The following is a 19649-nucleotide window of genomic DNA, read 5'->3' as shown; positions in this document are numbered from 1 at the left end:
CTTTGGCTTGGCATACATTTTTGTCTGAATATACTTCTGTAAAGCACCTTTGGACATTTTTCTACATTAAAGGCACTATATAATTGCACGTTGTTATTATTGCCCTCACTGTTGAAATACAGAAAGATTTTCTTACTGTTAGAATTTGCATCTGAAGCTATGCTTTTTATTCTAGATCTCCCTTTGGCTTCTGAGCACTCTTTTCAACATATTTCTGCATGTTAGACCATAAGACCATAAGAGATAGGAGTAGGAGTAGGCCATTCGGCCTCTCGAGCCTGCTCCGCCATTTAATGAGATCATGGCTGATCTGATTTTTACCTCAACTCCACTTTCCTGCCCTTTCCCCATATCTTTTGACTCCCTTGCTGATCAAAAATTTGTCTAACTCAGCCTTGAAAATATTCAATGATTCAGCCTCCACAGCTTTTTGGGGTAAAGAATTCCAAGGATTCACGACCCTCTGGGAGAAGAAATTCCTCCTCATTTCCATCTTAAATGGGCGACCCCTTATTCTGAGACTATGCCCCCTAGTTTTAGATTCCCCCATGAGTGGTAACATCCTCTCAGCATCTACCCTATCGAGTCCCCTCAGAATCTTGTATGTTTCAATAAGATCTCTTCTCATTCTTCTAAACTCCAATGAGTATAGACCCAACCTGTTGAATCTTTCCTCATAAGACAACCCTTCCATACCCGGAATCAACCTAGTGAACCTTCTCTGAACTGCCACCAATGCAAATATGTCCTTCCTTAAATAAGGGCACCAGAACTGTATGCAGTACTCCAGGTGTGGTCTCACCAGCACCCTGTACAGTTGTAGCATGACTTCCCTGCTTTTATACTCCATCCCCCTAGAAATAAAGACCAATATTCCATTTGCCTTCCAGATTACCTGCTGCACCTGTATGTTGACTTTTTGTGTTTCATGTACGAGGACACCCAAATCCCTCTGTACCGCAGCATTTTGTAGTATTTCTCCATTCAAATGATATTTTGCTTTTTTATTTTTCCTCCCAAAGTGGATGACTTCACATTTTCCCACGTTATATTCCATCTGCCAAATCTTTGCCCATTCGCTTAACCTCTCAATATCCCTTTGCAGACACTTTGTGTCCTCATCGCAACTTGCTTTTCCACTTATCTTTGTATCATCAGCAAATTTGGCCACAAGACACTCTGTTCCTTCATCCAAGTCATTGATATATATTGTAAATAGTTGAAGCCCCAGCGCTGATCCTTAAGGCATCCCACTCGTTACAGATTGCCATTTTGAAAATGACCCTTTTATCCCAACTCTTTGTTTTCTGTTAGTTAGCCAATCCTACCCCCAAAACTATGAGTTCCTATCTTGTGCAGTAATCTTTTATGTGGCACCTTACTGAATGCCTTTTGGAAATCCAAATATACTGCATCCATTGGTTCCCCTTTATCCACCATGCCCGTTACTTCCTCAAAAAACTCTAATAAATTTGTCAGACATGATATCTCCTTCATTAAACCATGTTGACTCTCCTTGATTGTATTTTGAGTCTCCAAATGTCCTGCTTCTACTTCCTTAATAATCGATTCTAGCATTTTCCCAATGACAGATGTTAGGCTAACTGGTCTATAGTTACCTGCTTTCTGTCTCACTCCCTTCTTGAATAGGGGTGTTACATTGGCAGTTTTCCAATCCACTGGGATCTTTCCAGAATCTAGTGAATTCAGGAAGATTACAACGAATACATCCACTTTCTCTGTAGCCACTTCCTTTAAGATCCTCGGATGCAAGCCATCAGGTTTTAGGTACTTATTTATCCTGCATACTCAACATTATGCCTTTAAAAGTGTTCCAGTTGTTCTCTATTGCAGCGTTGTTGAACAGTCTCCCCAATCATTTAAAAATTCTAGCTTGAGATAAGCACTACCTTTCATAGCTTCTCTGATGCACTTGATCATCAAGCATCATGCATTGCATTTATCAGTTGTGACTACACCACAGGGTTTTTCCAATTTACATTAGATTGATTGAAATCACCCATTAAAATAACTTTTTTGTTCTCATACACCCTTCTACCTCTTCATAAAACAAACTATCTTCCTTCTTGTGCTGATGTGGAGGTCTACAGCATTAGCTTGAATTTTTTCCTCTTTGAGACGTCTACCCAGAATAGTCCATTATGTAGTTTTCTTTCTCCCATTGAAACAACTTCTTTTGCCTTCCAGGTCTTTGACATTTATGGCTACACCACTTCCTTTTCTGTCAACTCTCTTTTCTAAGCACTTTATATCCTTAACAACAATCCTCTGGATTTAGCCAAGTTTCTCATGTTCCTACTAAATCGTAGTTCCCTGTTGTCACAATATATCAATATATCTCTTAATATAAATCTGCCTCCTTTCATGACTGCCAGTGCCTTTTCATATGTGTGTCTCGAGTTACTGTCTCCATACCAACTGCAGACAACTTTCTACACTAAATTAAGTCTTGTCTGGGATCTGTTTACCCCTGCTCTCTCCCCCCAACATATCTAGTTCAGATGATTATCGATGCTACCTACCTCAGTGTTCTTTACAGATCTCTTTCTCCTTATTTGGTCTCGGTGCATCCCTTCTCTCCTGTACTGGTCCCTTATGTTCTGAAAAATGTTACACTTTTTTTTTTGCACCATGATCCCAGGATTCATTTATGTCCTGGATTGTCTGCTCCTTTCTAAAACATTGGAACTATACCAAAAAACATTACCTTGTATCCCCTATCTTTGAGTTTTAAGGTGATCATCATGTAAGTGACTTTTAAGGTCCATATGTTGATGCATCCTATGTCATATTCAAAGAACCATTTCTAGCAGCCAATGTCCCAGACTCTTCCATCACTATCCTTGGGTATGTCCTGTCCCACTAGCAGGCAAGACTAACCAGAGCTGGTAATATACATTTGGGCAGGAGTGACCCTGGGAATCCATAGCATTGACTCTGGGTCCTATGAAGTCTCATGGCTTCAAGTCAAGGAAACTTCCTGATCACCAACTGACAAATCAATATTCCTCCATGTTGAACATCACTTGGAGGATGTTCTGAGGGGAATAACGGCACAGAATGTACTCTGAGTGGGGTCTTCAATGTCTGCCACCAGAAGTGGCTTAGTAGTATCACCACTGACCAAGCTACCCAAGTCCTGAAGGACTAGATGCCAGATTTGGCCTGCGTCAGATGGTGAGGGAACCAACATGAGGATGTAACCTACTTGACCTCATCCTCATCAACCTACCTGTTGCAAACATCTCTGTTCACAATAGCATTAGTAGAAGTGACCACTGCACTGTCCTTGTGAAGATAAGGTCTCATCTCTGCCATCTTCTAGTGTACAAATGTAAGGAATCTTACAACACCAGGTTATAGTCCAACAGTTTTATTTGAAAATCACAAGCCTCATTGGAGAATGCTTACCCGAAGATCGGTGGCAGTCGGGGAACACTTCAGCAGTCAAGGACATTCAGCCACCGATCTTCGGGTAAGAGTTCTCCAAGGTGGCCTTCGAGACACACGACAACGCAAAATCGTCGAGCAGAAATTGATAGCCAAGTTCCGCACCCATGAGGACGGCCTCAACCGGGATCTTGGGTTCATGTCACGCTACACGTAACCCCACCAGCGGAAAAAAAAGTTAGCTGTTTTTAATACAACTGGTCATTCTCTCTCTTTCTCTTCCTTTCGGATGTTTCTCTCTCTCTCTCTCTCTCTCTCTGTCTGTCTTTGGTTCTGGCCGTTTGTATATTCAGTAGTCTTGTATCTAATGTCTCTCTGTCTGAACACTATTCAATTCCTTTGATTGCCTTGATAACGGGCAGTTGGAAAGATTATCTGTAATCACCAGGCATTGTTCTCTGACTACATATGCGGTAATTTTCAAGGAATCCCACACTCAATGAAGAAGGAGAAAGCCTCCGAAAGCTTGTGATTTTCAAATAAAATTGGTGGACTATAACCTGGTGTTGTTAGATTCCTTACATTTGTACACCCCAGTCCATAACCGGCATCTCCACATCACATCTTCTAGTGTGGCACTTATACTGTGCTAAGTGAGACAGACTTAAGAACAGAACTCGGAGCCCAAAACTGGACATCCATGAGGTACTGTGGCCCATCAACAGCAACAGAACTACTTCGCACCACAATCTGTAACCTCACGGCCTAGCATATTCCTCACACTGCCATCACCATCACGCCAGGAAACCAATCCCGTTTCAATACGATTGCAAAAAGGGTGTGCCAGGAGCAGGATCAGACATATCTTAGAATGAGGTACAAACCTAGAGAAGCAACTGCACAAGGTTACCTGCCTGCTAAATTCCAAAGCTATAGACAGAGCTATGTGTTTCCACAATCAATGGATCAAAGCAAAGCTCTGTAACCCTACTACATCCAGTTGAGAATGGCGGTGCCATGAACATCCCCATCCTTTATCATTGTGAGGCGCAGCACCTGAGTACAAGTGACAAGGCTTCAGCCAAAAAGTGCCACAGGAATGGCCCTATTTAGCCTCCTCTCTAGGTCCCCACCATCATAGATGCCAGTGTCTAGCCAATTCGATTCACCATGTGACATTAAGAAGCGGCTAAGTGCACTGGAACTGGACACAGTGAAGGCTATGGGCCATGACAAAATCCTGGTTGTAGTGCTGAAGACCTGTGGAACATTGAAGTCAATGGGGTCAAAAAGAAAACTATCCAGTGCCTGGAGTCATACTTGATGCAAAGGAAGATGATTATAGTTGTTGGAGGTCAGTCATCACAGCCCCAGCACGTCACTTCAGGAATTCCTCAAAAATGCAATTTTGGCCTAACCACCTTCAGCTGCTTCATCAATGACCTTTCCTCCGTCATGAGGTCAGGTGTGGGGATTGCCACTGACGATTCCACAGAGTTCAGCTCCATTCACAACTCCTCTGATAATGAAACATCCTCTGCCAGCCTGCAAAAGGACCTGAATAATATCCATTCTTGAGCTGATGAGTGGCAGGTAACATTCGTGCCATATAGGTATAATTTAATGATTATCTCAAACATAAGAAATTATAGTCATCTTCCCTTGACCTTCTATGCTACCACCATCGCTGAGTCCCCCACCATCAACATCCTTGAGTCATCATTGACCAGAAGCTGAGCTGGACAGGCCATATCAATGCCATGACTACAAAAGCAGGACAGAGACTGGGTACTCTGCAATGAGTGGCTCAACTCCTGACCCCTCAAAGCCTCTCCACTGTCTACAAGGTTCAAGTCAGGACTATGATAAAATACTCATCATTCGCCTGGATGAGTGCAGCTGCAACAACACTCAAGAAGCCCGACCCCGTCAAAAACAGAGCAGTTCATTTGATTGATGCCCCTGCCATTAGACTCACTATCTAGCCCCTCTCTCACCAGCATATTGTGGTTACAATATGTACAATTTACAGGATATACTGCAGCAACTCACCAAGGTTATTTCAAGAGCAACTCCCTTCTCTGTAACCTCTACCACCAAGGGCAAGAGCAGCAATGTTGTGGGAACACCATCACCTCCGAGTTCACCTACAATTCACACACTATCCTGATTTAGACACTTATCATCTTTCCTTCACTGTTGTTGTGTCAGAATCTTGAAATTCCCTATATAACACCACTGTGGAAGTACCATCACCACATGAACTGAAGTAGTTCAAGGAGCGGGCCCAACACCACCTTCTCAGAGCAACCAGGGATAAATGCGGCCTTGCCTGCGCCATCCACATCCCAAGAACAAATAATAAAAAATATACATGCCAGCAAAGTGAAAAGTGCATTGCTGGCCTGTATGAGTGGGCTGAGATACAAAAAATGGCAGACACTGGCAGTCATGTACTTACCTGGCACTTACGTGGTGCAAATGTTACTTGTCACTTGTCATCCCAAATCTACATATTATCCAGATCCTGATATAGGATGCTTTGTATCAAAGGAGTGGTGAATGGAACTGAACAATCTGGAGTTATCAGCAAACAGCCCTATTCCTGACCTTATAACAGAGAGAAGGTAGTTAATGATGCAAATGAAGGTGCTTGGGCAGAGGACGTTTCCCTATGGAACTCCAGCAGTAATGACATGACACCGATGACCATGACCATCTTCTTTGCATCAAGTATGTCTCCAGCTATTGGAGGGTTTTACTTTCACCACCACTGACTTCAGTTTTGCTAGGGCTCCTTGGTGCGATCATTGGTTGAATGCTGCTTTGATGTCGAAGGCAGCTACTATTACCTCTCCTCTGTATGGACCTATTCAAGTCTTTAGGAAGGTCTGTGGCTTGAAAACAAGTCACAATCATGATATACACAAAAGCTAAATACCGCGGATGCTGGAAATCATGATTTGAGCAGCTGTGCGTACCTAATCTCACTTGCATGCAGTTTACTTGTCTAATGCTGTCAGTGCTTTGCAATAGTCCTATGTAAACAGATCTGATTGCAGAGCATCAGCAGCCAAGACAAATACAAAGTAATATGAAGGCAACATAAGATTGTAAAGCAGGCAATACTTCAATATGTTATGGTTTGTGAAGAGTTTGAACTAAGTCTGTGGTAAGAAGGGAGTTAATTGCTTTCCCTGAAGAGACTACTAATTGTTTCTAATGACACAATTAGCAGGTGGTGCAAAGACAAGGGGGAGAAGAATTACAATCAACAGTGCTTGGTAGGAAGTCAAGTGAATTTTAATTGCCATTGGTACCAAGCTCTCTTGGCCACTCCAAGGAACGGATCCACGAGTTCCAATTTTGAAACAAATATGGCTTCTACACTAAAGTAAGGGGAACTTTAAAGTTACTTGGTTTGGCTTTCCTGGCAACTTCTTATTGGCAAAAGGTAATGTCTGTAGCAGAGCTTTATGTAAGAACCAAAATATTCCATTTGCATGAGAACTTCAGAAGGCTTGTTTTTTTACTTCAGTCAATGGTTGAGTACTTTCTTCCTCCATTTATCTGAGACCGAAACAATTGGGATGTTTACCATGTTGTTACAACTGAAGGCCACACACCCATCAACCCTTTGAAATGCAAATATTCATATAAAACTACAAAAGTACAACTAGCATTACAGTGATCTCTCTACTTACAACGTAACTGGTAAGATCTTAGGTATGTTCACAGTATCTCAGACCACAACTGTAGGCGAGCCTATTACTGGTTATGTCATGCACCCTCATGTGACTTCCTTGACTATAGAAGGTGGTAGAACAAATATTCCACTGGGCCATGGCTTAGGCTATAAACTGCCAAACAGATTTATTAATCAATAAATGGATAACTGAAGAGTAGCAATGACACGCATGACACTTGACAATGACACGAGATTTATAGTAGTTAAATACTCAACTATCCCTCTTGGGAAGATAGGAAAAGTAATGAACAGTCACATCTGCTGCATTAAACCTCAATGTGAACTGGATATGGCACAAGGCCTATAAATATTAACCTTATGTGGCAGCTCACTGCCGACCACCCATTGAGTCTCTCTGGCCTATCTCTCTGATGGACTATTCAATTGGAACAGGACAGGCCAAGATATACTTCGAAAATTTGACTGGGACAAAGGAAATTTAAACATGTGTCTCCTAAACTCAACTAGAGCTGCCAATCACACACCTGTTCAAACAAAAACCTATGGGATGCTTCCTTGTGAATAAATGGCTTGGCATCTCCCTTGGCTACCTGTCACAAACAGAACATCTGTTCTTGGCCTACTGTGTAACAAAGCAAGCTGGACCATTTTCTGTCAAAGACCTGGTTCTTAACACTGTATGCACCAAGACAGAAAGAAGTCAATAACAATGATAAGGACAGACAAAAATGTTTTTTTGTCACATTATATCAGGCATAAATATATTTTTATGTACATGAAGACTATACAGCAGTTATGTATGGCATGTGATGTGAAGAGGATTCCTTACTTGGAGATAATGGTGCACAAGTCATAGGCATGTGCACAAGGAGGGTGTTTTACATGCATGATGCATGTTGCTGCCACTTAGTGTCACTTGTGATAAATTATAGCATGGAATGAAGCAAGAGTTTTTTTCTCTCCGCCTTGCTTCAAGGTTGAAAACTTGTATAAAGTTTACACGTGAAAATGTAGCCATGGGTCAGAAGATTGAGGGTTCAAGCTTCACACGAGGACTTGGATGCTAGAACTTGGCTGACAAACCAGGCCAATACTAAGGAAGTGCTACATTGTTAGAGGTGCTGTCCTTTTGTTACCTGATCAGGTGGACATCAAAGAACCCATGGTGCTTTTCAAAGTTAAAGCAGAGTTTTCCCGATGTCCTGGGACTTCCTCCATCAACCAACATCACCAAAACAAAATCTTATTAACTGGCCATTCATCTCATTAATGTTTGTGGGACATTGCTGGCATTGAATAGTTGCTGAGTTTGCTTAAGTAACAGGCATCACTGCAGGTCAAAGTAATTTACTCGGTGAAGCACATTGAGACATCTTGGTGATATGATACCATGTAAAATAAATGCGAATATTTTTTCTCTTCAAGTCTAATAAGATGTTATGATTATAGACTGTATTTGATCAGCAAGTTTCTGTAATACAGTAAAGATGGGATACAATGGGCACAATTTTAATACGCCGGCGGGAAGACTTCGGGGGTGGGGGGGTATTTGCGAGCGTCAAACCCAGAAGGGAAGTAGGCGGATGCGATCGCAACCTTAATGAGGCCAATCAAAACCTCTTCCAGGTTTTGTGCCCAGCAGCCAGCCTGATTGACAGGCTGGCTGCTGACAGGGACTACACATCTGAGGTGGGGTGGTGGGGTGGGGGGAAGAAAGAGAGAGAGAGAGACCTCATCGGCAGTTAGGATAGAAATGCGGTGGTGGGGGGGGAACAAAGATTAGGGTGGAAACATCGGACATTGGGATCAGAGGGCAAGCATCGGACATCGGGATCAGAGTGGGGGGAGATCCAGGCAAAATTGTTTTTTAAGGTATGTTTATTTAATTTGTTTACAATGGGAAATGTAATTTTATTTAATTTATTTAGTTTATTTTTCACTGATCCAGTCCTTCCCATCTGGTTTCACCAGGTGTGAATGTGAAGCCGTGGGAAAGCAGCCCAGGCAACATTAAAATCTTTTTAACTATCCAATACACAAAAAATAAACTACCTTAAGTACCTCAATGAGGTACATTTGCTCCTTTAATTATCAGCCCACTGGATTTAAGTGGGGGCAGGACTTCCTGGTGACTGCTGTACGCACGCACACAGATTTGCCTGAGTCTCATTCAAAAATGTGCGGGTTCCAGTCTGGATGTCTGCCCGCTCCCAAAAGCAGTGATTTTGATTGCCTCTCCAACCCCAACCCACCCGTTTTTCCTTTTTAAAATCGTGCCCCATGTCTTAGACCATGTTTACCAAAGTGAAGATTGATGAAACAGGCCAAAAATTGGGCACTATTAAGATCATGGATAGCATCGTATTTCTGAAAATCAGAAAACTCAATTGTGTTTAGCGTTCACAAGATTGTAAGATAGACGTGGAGGAGTAAAGCCATTCAGCCCATCCTAGCCCATGCATTCAGAAAGAACCTACAAACCCATCACATCATCCAATTATTTCTTAAATGCGTCCAGAATTTTCACCTCCACTACTCTATAAATGAATATTACCAGTTTCTTCTGTACTCCATCAACTTTGGTAAAGAGGCAGTGGTACAAGGGGAAGGGGTAATGGTGGTTGTGAAAATTAGGCAATTCTGAGGCTTTCCTTGAACCCTCCAACAATTAAAAAGCTCAGTGCAAATTGTTTTAAAGGGAATTTTCTTCTTGAACTTGGGTAAACTTTTTTGTTTGGAAAGAGAAAAGAACTATGAGCCATTCATGTCACGATTGCATCTCACACAGATGGGCGATCATGCATCTAGGTGACATTTGCATCACTGCATCCTATGTTTACAAGTAGACTAAAAAAGTTTTTCTCTGAAGACAATGGCCCTTTTTCCTCTTTTAAGGCTTGACATTTATCACTACAGTCATTAATAAGACTTTGGGAATTGCTTATTAATGCTGTGATACTTGGGTTGATGCTCTTAACACTTGTTTTTCTATATATTGAAACTTCAAATCAATCAATTGAACGGGCAACCTTTCTTCATACAGGAGACCCACAGTCAGATGAAATATGATATCACTGCTGCAGACACTGATACTTTCATAGTATTAATCGATCATTATTTGAACAATTATTTTAATCTGGAAGTCATAATTCTTTTCAATACCCAATAAGTTCACTATTCCCCTCTCCTGCAGTTGCTGACTTTTGCTGTGGTACAGTTGAGATATGGAGACAAATGATCATTCTCCAGGATATATTTTCCTCTGTGTACTAAGTTAAAGAAAAATAATTTTACCAAGCTCTCAGTTAGTGAAATAAATTTTTACATCTTTGCACACAAAGTGGTAAGAACTTGCTACCACAAGCAATGGTTAAGGCGAAAAGCATAGATACATTTAAGTGAAAGCTAGATAAGTACGTGAGGGAGAAAGGAATAGAAGGATATGGTGATAGGATGAGATGAACTAAGGTGGGAGGAACCTCGAGAGAAACATAAACACTGTCATAGACCTGTTGGGCTGAATGGCCTGTTTCTGTGTTGTAAATTCTATTTAATTCTATGTAAAGAAGAAAATATATCCCTATACGTCTGAGTCTAGACCGGAAGTGTTGCCAACATATTTTATCATGTGGTGCATCATGGCCAAACCAAAACTAAAAATTGATCTGCTCAATGAGTTGGATCAGATCTAGAAAAAGATGTGAAGTTTTGTAATTGGAATTTTTTTCTCTATAGTTCTAAAGACATAAAAAGTAATGTACTTCAGCTTTAATTTAAGCAAAGAAGATGGCAGTCACAATAATAATCTGTTTATCTGTTTTTTTCTGATGTCATTCTGAACCATCTAAACTAGGAAGATCTCAGGGTCAGCTGAGGCAAGAGTTGGCATACCACATCAGTATTTGCAGTGTATGCAAATAGACTTTAAAAAACTGGTGAGAACATTAAAAGTTGTAAAGGGACTTGAAACCGAGGATGATTACTTCCTCCAAGTATTCAAAAGGGAAGACATGAACAATAAGCTCGCCCTTGGAAAAAACTTGGATATTAATGGGATGGAAGTCCTGGTCAATCTGAAAAGGCTTAAAACAAATCCATCCCCAGGGATGGATGATTTTTATTCCAGAGTGTTGAGAAAGACAGGTGAGGTGGATTTACGTGACACTGGTCAGCGTTACGAGGAAGTCAACGGACACTGGAGAGTCACCAGCGGATTGGAAACAGGCTAATTCAGTATCCATATTCAGAAAGGGTGACAAAACAGACAGACAAAGAAAGACCCATTAGTTTTAGTTCAGTTCCATGTAAAATAATGGAATTGATAAGGAGAAAATTTCAGGTATTTGCGTGGAGCACTAACTTAGTAAACCGCAGTCAAGGTGGCTTTAGATGGAGAAGATCCTGCCTGACCAAAGTCCTAAACTTCTTTGAGGAAGTGACAACCCAAGTCAACTATGGTAAACGTTATGGCGTTATGAACTTAGACTTCCAAAGGCATTTGATAAAGTTCCACAAAAAAGTTTACTAATTAAGCTCAAAGCTGTGGGGATTAAGGGCAAAACTTGGGTATGGATAAGAAATTAGCTGAAGGGTATAAAATAACAGGCACTGATTAGAGAGGTAATGTCAAGGTGGGGGGAACGTACTGAGTGGGGTACACTAGAGCTCAGTATTGGAACAATTGCTGTCTCTAACTCACATTAATGACTTGGATCCAGAAACTCAATGCAAATTCATCAAATTGTCAGATGGTACCAAAATCAGTAGAGGTTGTAGCAATGAAGGAGGCGGGCCAGAAATTACAGAACGGGCTAAGCAAAATATGAGGGTGGGCTGAACAATGGCAGATAAAACTTAATACAGAGAAGTGTAAAGTATTACACAAAGGAAGGATAAATGGGTGACACACGTACTCCATGAATTACTGGAATAGCTAAGGATGAGGTTGAAAGAGATCCGGGAGACATATTAGATTCAATGCTGAACCAATACAGAGCAACAATCAACAAAGCCGCTGGCTGCTTGAGACCAAGACCAATATAAAATAAGCTAAACTGGGCAACTGTTTTAGTAATGGGACAAGCTGTTCTAAGTTGGCTATTTGTGGCAGCCTCCGGTGAACAGTGATTCATTTTCTAGATGTTCACAATTGTATTTATCATCACAACGTGAGGCAACAATGCAGTCAAAACAAAAATAATTAACATTCTTTAGATATAAAACCAGTTGAAACAGTCAGTGGAACATAATGCACATCACAGGGAAGATCAATCAGATTCTAAAGGTTCTAAAAAATTTAAAGAGGTACTCTGTCTTCATGAGACATTTTCTTAATTTAACAAAAAATCATTTTTATCACGATTTTACATACAAATGTGTGATTTGAGTGATTTAAATCATGATGTATTTATGGAAATGTATTATTTTTATTTGCTCACAAATATGATGACTTTTCCCCCCATCAATTTTCTCTCCTGTCCACCTGTCCTGAGGACTTTGCCTCCTACTGGGGTATGGTGACCATTTGGTACCTTCCACAAGTGGTCTCTATTCATGCGTGAGCCTAGAAAGTGAATGTAAGCAGGATATTTGACCACCATCACAACCAAACCAGTGTCTGTTCTCACCAGACACCCACAAGTTGCACTTCTATCAGAGGTGGTCAGGAGTCAGACTCTGGCAAATTTCAATCCTCCTTAAGCCTGGGGCACCGAAGCTAATTGCAGTGCTCCTACCACTGTCCTGGCTGTGAAATCAGCATTGACCAGCAATAGAAACTCAGATCTTCACTGGTCTGTATAGCTCAGTTATTTACTGCTGAGCCATGACGTGATCCCAGATAGTACCCATTTGGGTGTCTGAAAGAGGAACAGACATCTGTCATTTTCTCACAGATAAGGAAGGACAATCAGCAGGAATTTTATCCCAGACTATTTGCTCACATTCAAGAATGCTGGATCAAGATTATCATCAGTACAGACCTGGGAGCAGGTTGCATTCCTCCATGCCTTCACAGCATAATGTATGGAATAAATAGACCCAACAAGAGAGAGGCAGAGAAGCAAGATAGACAAAATAAAATAATCTCAAATGGTTAGTGCAAAAGCAGGAAGTGAATCCAAGGCAGTGGCAGAGACTCAGATGCATATCCATCACGTGACCATCACGAATCAAACACAAACCTCCAAAACCAAGGAAAACAGGCACCAGCTGCAAAACCAATACGTGAAGGGTTAAAGACTATCACCACAAATGAAAGAATTAAGTTCTTAGAGAAAGAAAATAGGGAAATCACCTCTTTTTAGAGGACAATCCAAGACCCATCATCTTGCAGTGTGGATCTTCCAACATGATTGAAAATTGCAGCATTCACGAGGGTTACCACCTGCCTGTTTTGGAGCATACTGTATGGAGATTTTATAACATGCAAACCAGACACCAAGGGGGCAATTTTTAACTGTCAGCTGCCTGTTTCTGACCAGAAAAAGAGATGGGTGCCTCAGGTGCACCATTGATGTCCAAGATCCATCTGATGCAACGTTCAGGTGGTCCTGTAAATGGGCAAGCAGCCAGTTTCTGCTGAGAGGCCGCTTAAATATACAAATCAGGGTCCTAAATCATTTGTAAGACCCCGGTTGCAATTTTCAGGTACAAATGGGCAGAGCATGCGCCATGCATACTCTGCCCGTTTGTACCAAGCATCGAGCAGCTTAATCAGCAGTCCTTAAATGGAGCAGGAATGCTCATCTTGGACCCACAAAAAAACTCCGGCCTGTTGCCTGCCCATGCGAAGCCCCTCCCCCCAACCCCGTGATCATCTTCCCAGCCCCGGTCCAGCCTTCCTGGCCGGCCAAGCATGAGAGCCAGCCTATTTCCCGTTCTCCCACAATGAGTGGCACTGCCAGTCCTGCCCCTCCACCTACCTCGCACACATTTCGGGTGAAAGTCGGAGATCGCGCACCCCCCCCACAAGATTCTGACCTCATTATTTATTTACTTATATGTTGTTGTATTAACTTTGAAATTAGAAATTGATTTTCCATGTATGTTTAATAACCGTCAGTTTCTATTTACATCCACCACAGATTTGGTCACAATGACAAGAGGGTCAAATAACTAGGAAGTTAAGTCAAAAATTAGGAAGGTAGCAAAGGAAGTTAGCCAGAAGTTGTTTTTACTGCAAAGGCTAATCAGATGTCAGAAATCATTTCTCAGAGAATGGTATTGAGGCAGATAGTACAAATGTGTTCAGGGGAGAGAAGGTATAGAGAGTTATATTGAGAGGCCAAGTAGGTGGGTGAAAACTGATGAACCACAGGCACATGTTGCATTAGGGAAAGGGGCATGATATAATAGCATTCACAGAAACATTGGGGTAGATTTCTTGTCTTCACCACCTGAGTGTTAAGCATCGCCTGGACAATACACAGAAATGAAAATCTAGCAGGGAAGAATGCATGCTTCTTACAGAACACACCAGATTTTCCTTCCATTCATATTCAGGGAAGGAAAATCAGGGGGGGCTCTGTTATTGATGTGCGATCCTCACTGGCAGAGATTTTTTTCTGCGTCCTGCACAAGCAGTACTTAATGCCCTGGTGGTAAAGATGAAAATCGACCAGGTGGCTTAAACTAAGGCAGGACTGGGAGGTAAAAGTTCCTGGTTAAAAAATATTCAGGAGAGATAGATGTAGTTAGAAAAAGGAGGGGTAGCAACATTAATCAAATATTCCATTACATCATTGGAACATAAGGATGATATAAAGGATGGTACAGTGAAGAGAACTGTTATGCTATTGGGAGTTTATTATAGACCACCAAACAGTGGAAATAATTCTGACAAACAAATGAGAGAAATATGTAGAAACAACAGGGCCATAATAATGGATGACTTTAATTATTCAAAGATACACTAGGGTAAAAGTAATTTAACCAGCAAAGATGGGGAAATGTTTCTACAATGTGTCCAGGATTGCTTTCGAAATTAGATTAGTTTGCGTTTAGTCCATAAATGGAGGCAGTGCTGAATCTAGTTCTAATAAATTAAGTGAGGCAAGTAGACAATGTAAAGGTAAGGGGAATGTCAATGGAACAGCGACCATAATTAAGTTTGATATACAAACTGAAAAAGCGTCAAAGATAAGGTACATCATTGGAAAAAAAGCAAATTTCAATGAGATAAAAGGGGAACTAGGCAGTAAAATTGGAAAGAAAAACTGGCAGATAAGATAATGGATAAACAGGGTACACTTCCAACAATAGGATTAGGATAAACACCAAACATATTCGCACATAATGAAGAGAGTGCAGCAAAAGTTGGAGTTCCTTGGATAAGTAGAGAAATTAAAATTAAAATGCGACTTAGAAGAGAGGCATATGACAATAATAATTCAAAACCAAATCAAGCATCATGAAGAAAAGAGAAGGGAAGCAAAACGATTAGAAAGAAAGACTAGCAGGTAACATAAAGGGAAATAAAAAGCAAAAGAAAGGGACAAATTAGAGATAAGAAAGGAAATATTCTAATGAGAATAAAGGAGTATGGTAGTGGGAATGAAAGAGTGCAAGTGGAGGAGTTTCAGCAATTAGATAGGATAACCATAGATAAGGAAGTAGTACTAAAAAAGTTGGTGGAGCTCAATGCTGAACAGGCACTGGACCCTAATGGCAAGCATCTTCGAATGCTGAAGGGAGTTAGAGAGGAAATAGCAGAGGTTCTGACCACCCATTCATACATCTTTAGATATGGAAGTTGTGCCAGAGAACGGGAGCATTACCAATATAACACCTATATTGAAGAAGAATGAGATAAACCAGATAATTATAGACCAGTCTAAGATTAATAGTGGGTAACATTCTAGAGGCAATAATGTAGGATAAAATTCATACTGAAATTCATTTTGAAAGTCATGGCTTAATTAAGGACAGCCAGTACAGATTTTTAAAAGGCAACTTGTGTTTGACAAAAGTAATGGAATTCCTTAGGAAATAATGGAGTGGATGAAGGAAATGCAGTGAACATTGTGTATGTGAATTTTCAAAACAATATCTGATAAGTGGTGTAATGGAGGTGTGTTGTTAAAATGAAAGCAAACTATTAAAAAGCAAATGTAGCAGCATGGATAGGATTCTGACTAAATGACAGAAAACAGAGAGTGGTAGTTAATTGATGTTTTTCAAACTGCAGGAGATGTAAACAGTGTGTCTCTCAGGGGTTACTGTTAGGAACACTGCTCATTTTATGTATATATATATATAAATGATTTGGACTTGGATATAAGAGGTATAAAAACAAAATTTGCAAATGATAGAGTGACTGAACACCTCGAAAATTTTCAGCTGATCAGAGAGAGCCAGCATGGATTTGTGAAGGGTAGGTTATGCCTGACGAATGAATGTTTGAATGTTTTGAAGAGGTGACTAAAGTAGTGGACAGGGGAATGTCTATGGATGTTGTTTATATGGACTTCTAGCAGGCAGTAGATAAAGTCCCTCATAAGAGACTGTTAGCTAAAGTTGAAGCTCATGAAATTGAAGGCAAATTATTGACCTGTTAGGAAATTGGCTGAGCAGCAGGATACAGAGAGTGGGCATAATGGACAGATACTCAAATTGGCAGGATGTGATTAGTGATGTCCCATAGGGATCTGTGTTGGGGCCTCAACTATTCACTGTATTTATTAATGACTTAGATGATGGGATAGAGAGCCACATATCCAAGTTTGCCGATGACACAAAGATTGTGTCCATTGTAAGCAGTGTAGATGGAAGCATAAAATTACAGAGAGATATTATTAGATTAAATGAATGGGCAAAACTGTGGCAAATGGATTTTAATGTAGGCAAGTGTGAGGTCATCCGCTTTGGACCGAAAAAGGATAGATCAGAGTACTTTCTAAATGGTGAAAAGCTCAAAACAGTGGAGGTCCAAAGAGACTTAGGGGTCCATGTAAATAAATCAGTAAAATGTCATGGACAGGTACAGAAAAGAATCAAAAAGGCGAATGGAATGCTGGCCTTTATATCTAGAGGACTAGAATACAAGGGGGTAGAAATTATGTTACAGCTATACAAAGCCCTGGTTAGACCACAACTGGTGTATTGTGTTCAGTTCTGGGCACCACACCTTAGGGAGGATATATTGGCCTTGGAGGGAGTGCAGCCTAGATTTACGAGAATGATACCTGAACTCCAAGGGTTAAACTACAAGGAGAAATTACACAAGCTAGGGCTGTATTCCCTGGAATTTAGAAGATTAAGGGGTGATTTGATCGAAGTTTTCAAGATATTAAGGGGAACTGATAGGGTATATAGAAAGAATATTTCCGCTGGTTGGGGAGTTTAGGATTAGGGGACATAGCCTAACAATTAGAGCCAGGACTTTCAGGAGTGAAGTTGGGAAACACTTCTACATGCAAAGAGTGATAGAAGTTTGGAACTCTCTTCTGCAAACAGCAATTGATGCTAGCTCAATTGTTAATTTTAAATCTGAGGTTGATAGATTTTTTTAACCAAAGGTATTAAGGGATATGGGGCTAAGGCGGGTATATGGAGTTATGTCACAGATCAGCCATGATCTCACTGAATGGCGGAACAGGCTTGAGGGGCTAAATGGCCTTCTCCTGCTCCAATGGTACAAAATTGGCCGTATGGTCAGCTGTGAAGAGGACCACATAAAATTTTGGTTAGACAGAGACAGGTTAGTAGATTAGATAGATAGATATCAAATAAAATTTAATGCAAAAAAATGTAAGGTGGCCCATTTTGGGAAAAACCGTAAGTGAAGAAAAAATGAGAGAAAATATATACCAAATGATATAACTTTGAAAGGAATAGAAGAGTGAATTATTTTGTGAATGGGGAAGGAACAGGTAGCAATTTTTTTAGGACATGAAATGCCCTACCAGAAACAGTAGTGGAAGCAAAAACTATAATAGCTTTTAAAAACAAAGTGGATAAATATATGAAAAATAAAAAATTAAACGAGCATGGGAAATGGGACTAAATGAATAACTACATGAGGGCGGAGGGGTCAGGGCAAGGCAGTTTATGGAGACCGTTTAAAGTGGAGAAAACAAGCCAGAGGTGATCTTTGCATTCCAGGATGATCCTAGAGTAGTGAACAGTTTTGGCAGAGAAGAGCAAAGTTCGACAGTGGTGCAGCCAGATGTGACAATGGCTGGCTAAGCTAGTACTTGGACTTGAGGGAGCAAAATGGGGGCATACCTGAGAGAACAACCAGGGTGGGAGAGAGTAAGTGTTTTACTGGGGACAAGGGCATCAATGGTGGAGGTGAGAGAGGGATTGAGCAGATCAACAGCTTCAGATGTATTGTGGTGACTGGAAGGCCAAAGCCTAGGCAATTGGGAGATTGAAAGTACAGTTGTAAGTGACTTCAAGGAGAGTTTTTCCAAGGGCTAATGCAGAAGGTATGGAGTTGGAAGGGATAGGAGTAATGAGGAATACGAGGAAGTGATCAGCAATGACCTTGTCTATAATCGAGATAATGGGAATAGAGAGGCCTCTTCACATGGCAAGGTCAAGGGGATGGACGTGAATATGGGTAGGAGAGTTTATACAGAGGGAGAGATCAAGGGAGGACAGGAGAGCAGTGAACTCAGAGGAGAGAGGGCAAGGTGAGTTGAGATGGAGACTGAAATCATTGAGAATGAGGAGTCGCTCAGTGTAGAGGCTGAGGGAGAAAAGGAGGGAGGATATTTCAGTGAGAAAATTAGGATGAGGCTTGAAAGGGGCAGTAGAGAATGAAAATTTTAAAGGAGAGAGAAATCAGATGGTTTACTGGGCCCCACCTGCCCATTGTCGGTTACCTGTGGCAGGATGGTAAATAGGTGGCTAAGACAGGAGGTGGAAAATTCAGATCAGGTTGGGGAGATGGTAGAGAGGCCTTCCGAGCCCAATTTTCCTCTGCTATACCACCCAATTTTGCATGGTATAGTGGAGAAAAATCCAGCTCCAGAAGTGAGTTAGTGACCTGCCAGCCCAGTACAAACTGTGGTGGTGGAGGTTGCCGGAGCTGTTTTCAACAATACATTTGAAACTTTCTGAGCTACATCTATCCTGAATCTTTATTCATTAAAAAGATTGGCTGAAAATATTACGACATGTATAAATTGAATATCTCCCAAAACAAAAAAAGGTAAAAAATACATTTTTCATTAAAAATAACATGCATTGATATTGATTTGGTCCTTGTCGTATTTGAACAGGCAATATAGCCAGTCCTGTACCAGGATAGCAGTTGGAAAAATCTGCTCTTATCCATGTGTGGGACAGGTTATTTTCCTATGGGACTTTCTCTGTAAAAATACCAAGTTAATGCTAAATTATGGATGGTTTTGTGATTTAGATTTATAGTCACTGGGAACTGAATAAAGATGGCTAAACTCAGCTCAGTTAGGACCCTTAAGGATATTAGCTCCTAATGTGATGTAATAAAATTTTCATACCCCAGTAACCACCTAATGTTTTGGCATAATTTTTAACTAAATGAAGTACTTAAATAGTAACG

The 19649-nt window shown here is 40.8% G+C and overlaps 1 protein-coding gene across 5 annotated transcripts in view; it reads right to left on the bottom strand.

Moving 5' to 3' along the window:
- The window catches only part of tenm1 (teneurin transmembrane protein 1), a 539174-nt gene that overhangs the window by 450586 nt on the left and 68939 nt on the right, over window positions 1–19649 (bottom strand). For 3 of the 5 annotated variants that reach the window (XM_067997123.1, XM_067997125.1, XM_067997124.1), the window contains exon 4: window positions 10456–10474. The exons of the other annotated variants lie outside the window; for them this stretch is intronic. In XM_067997123.1, the coding sequence (XP_067853224.1) occupies window positions 10456–10474 (19 nt within the window). The remainder of the gene's footprint in view (window positions 1–10455; window positions 10475–19649) is intronic. 5 annotated transcript variants of the gene reach the window in all.

Source organism: Heptranchias perlo, chromosome 15 (genome assembly GCF_035084215.1).
Source record: "Heptranchias perlo isolate sHepPer1 chromosome 15, sHepPer1.hap1, whole genome shotgun sequence".
Lineage (NCBI taxonomy): Eukaryota > Metazoa > Chordata > Chondrichthyes > Hexanchiformes > Hexanchidae > Heptranchias > Heptranchias perlo.
This window is presented reverse-complemented; position numbering and strand designations above follow the sequence as displayed.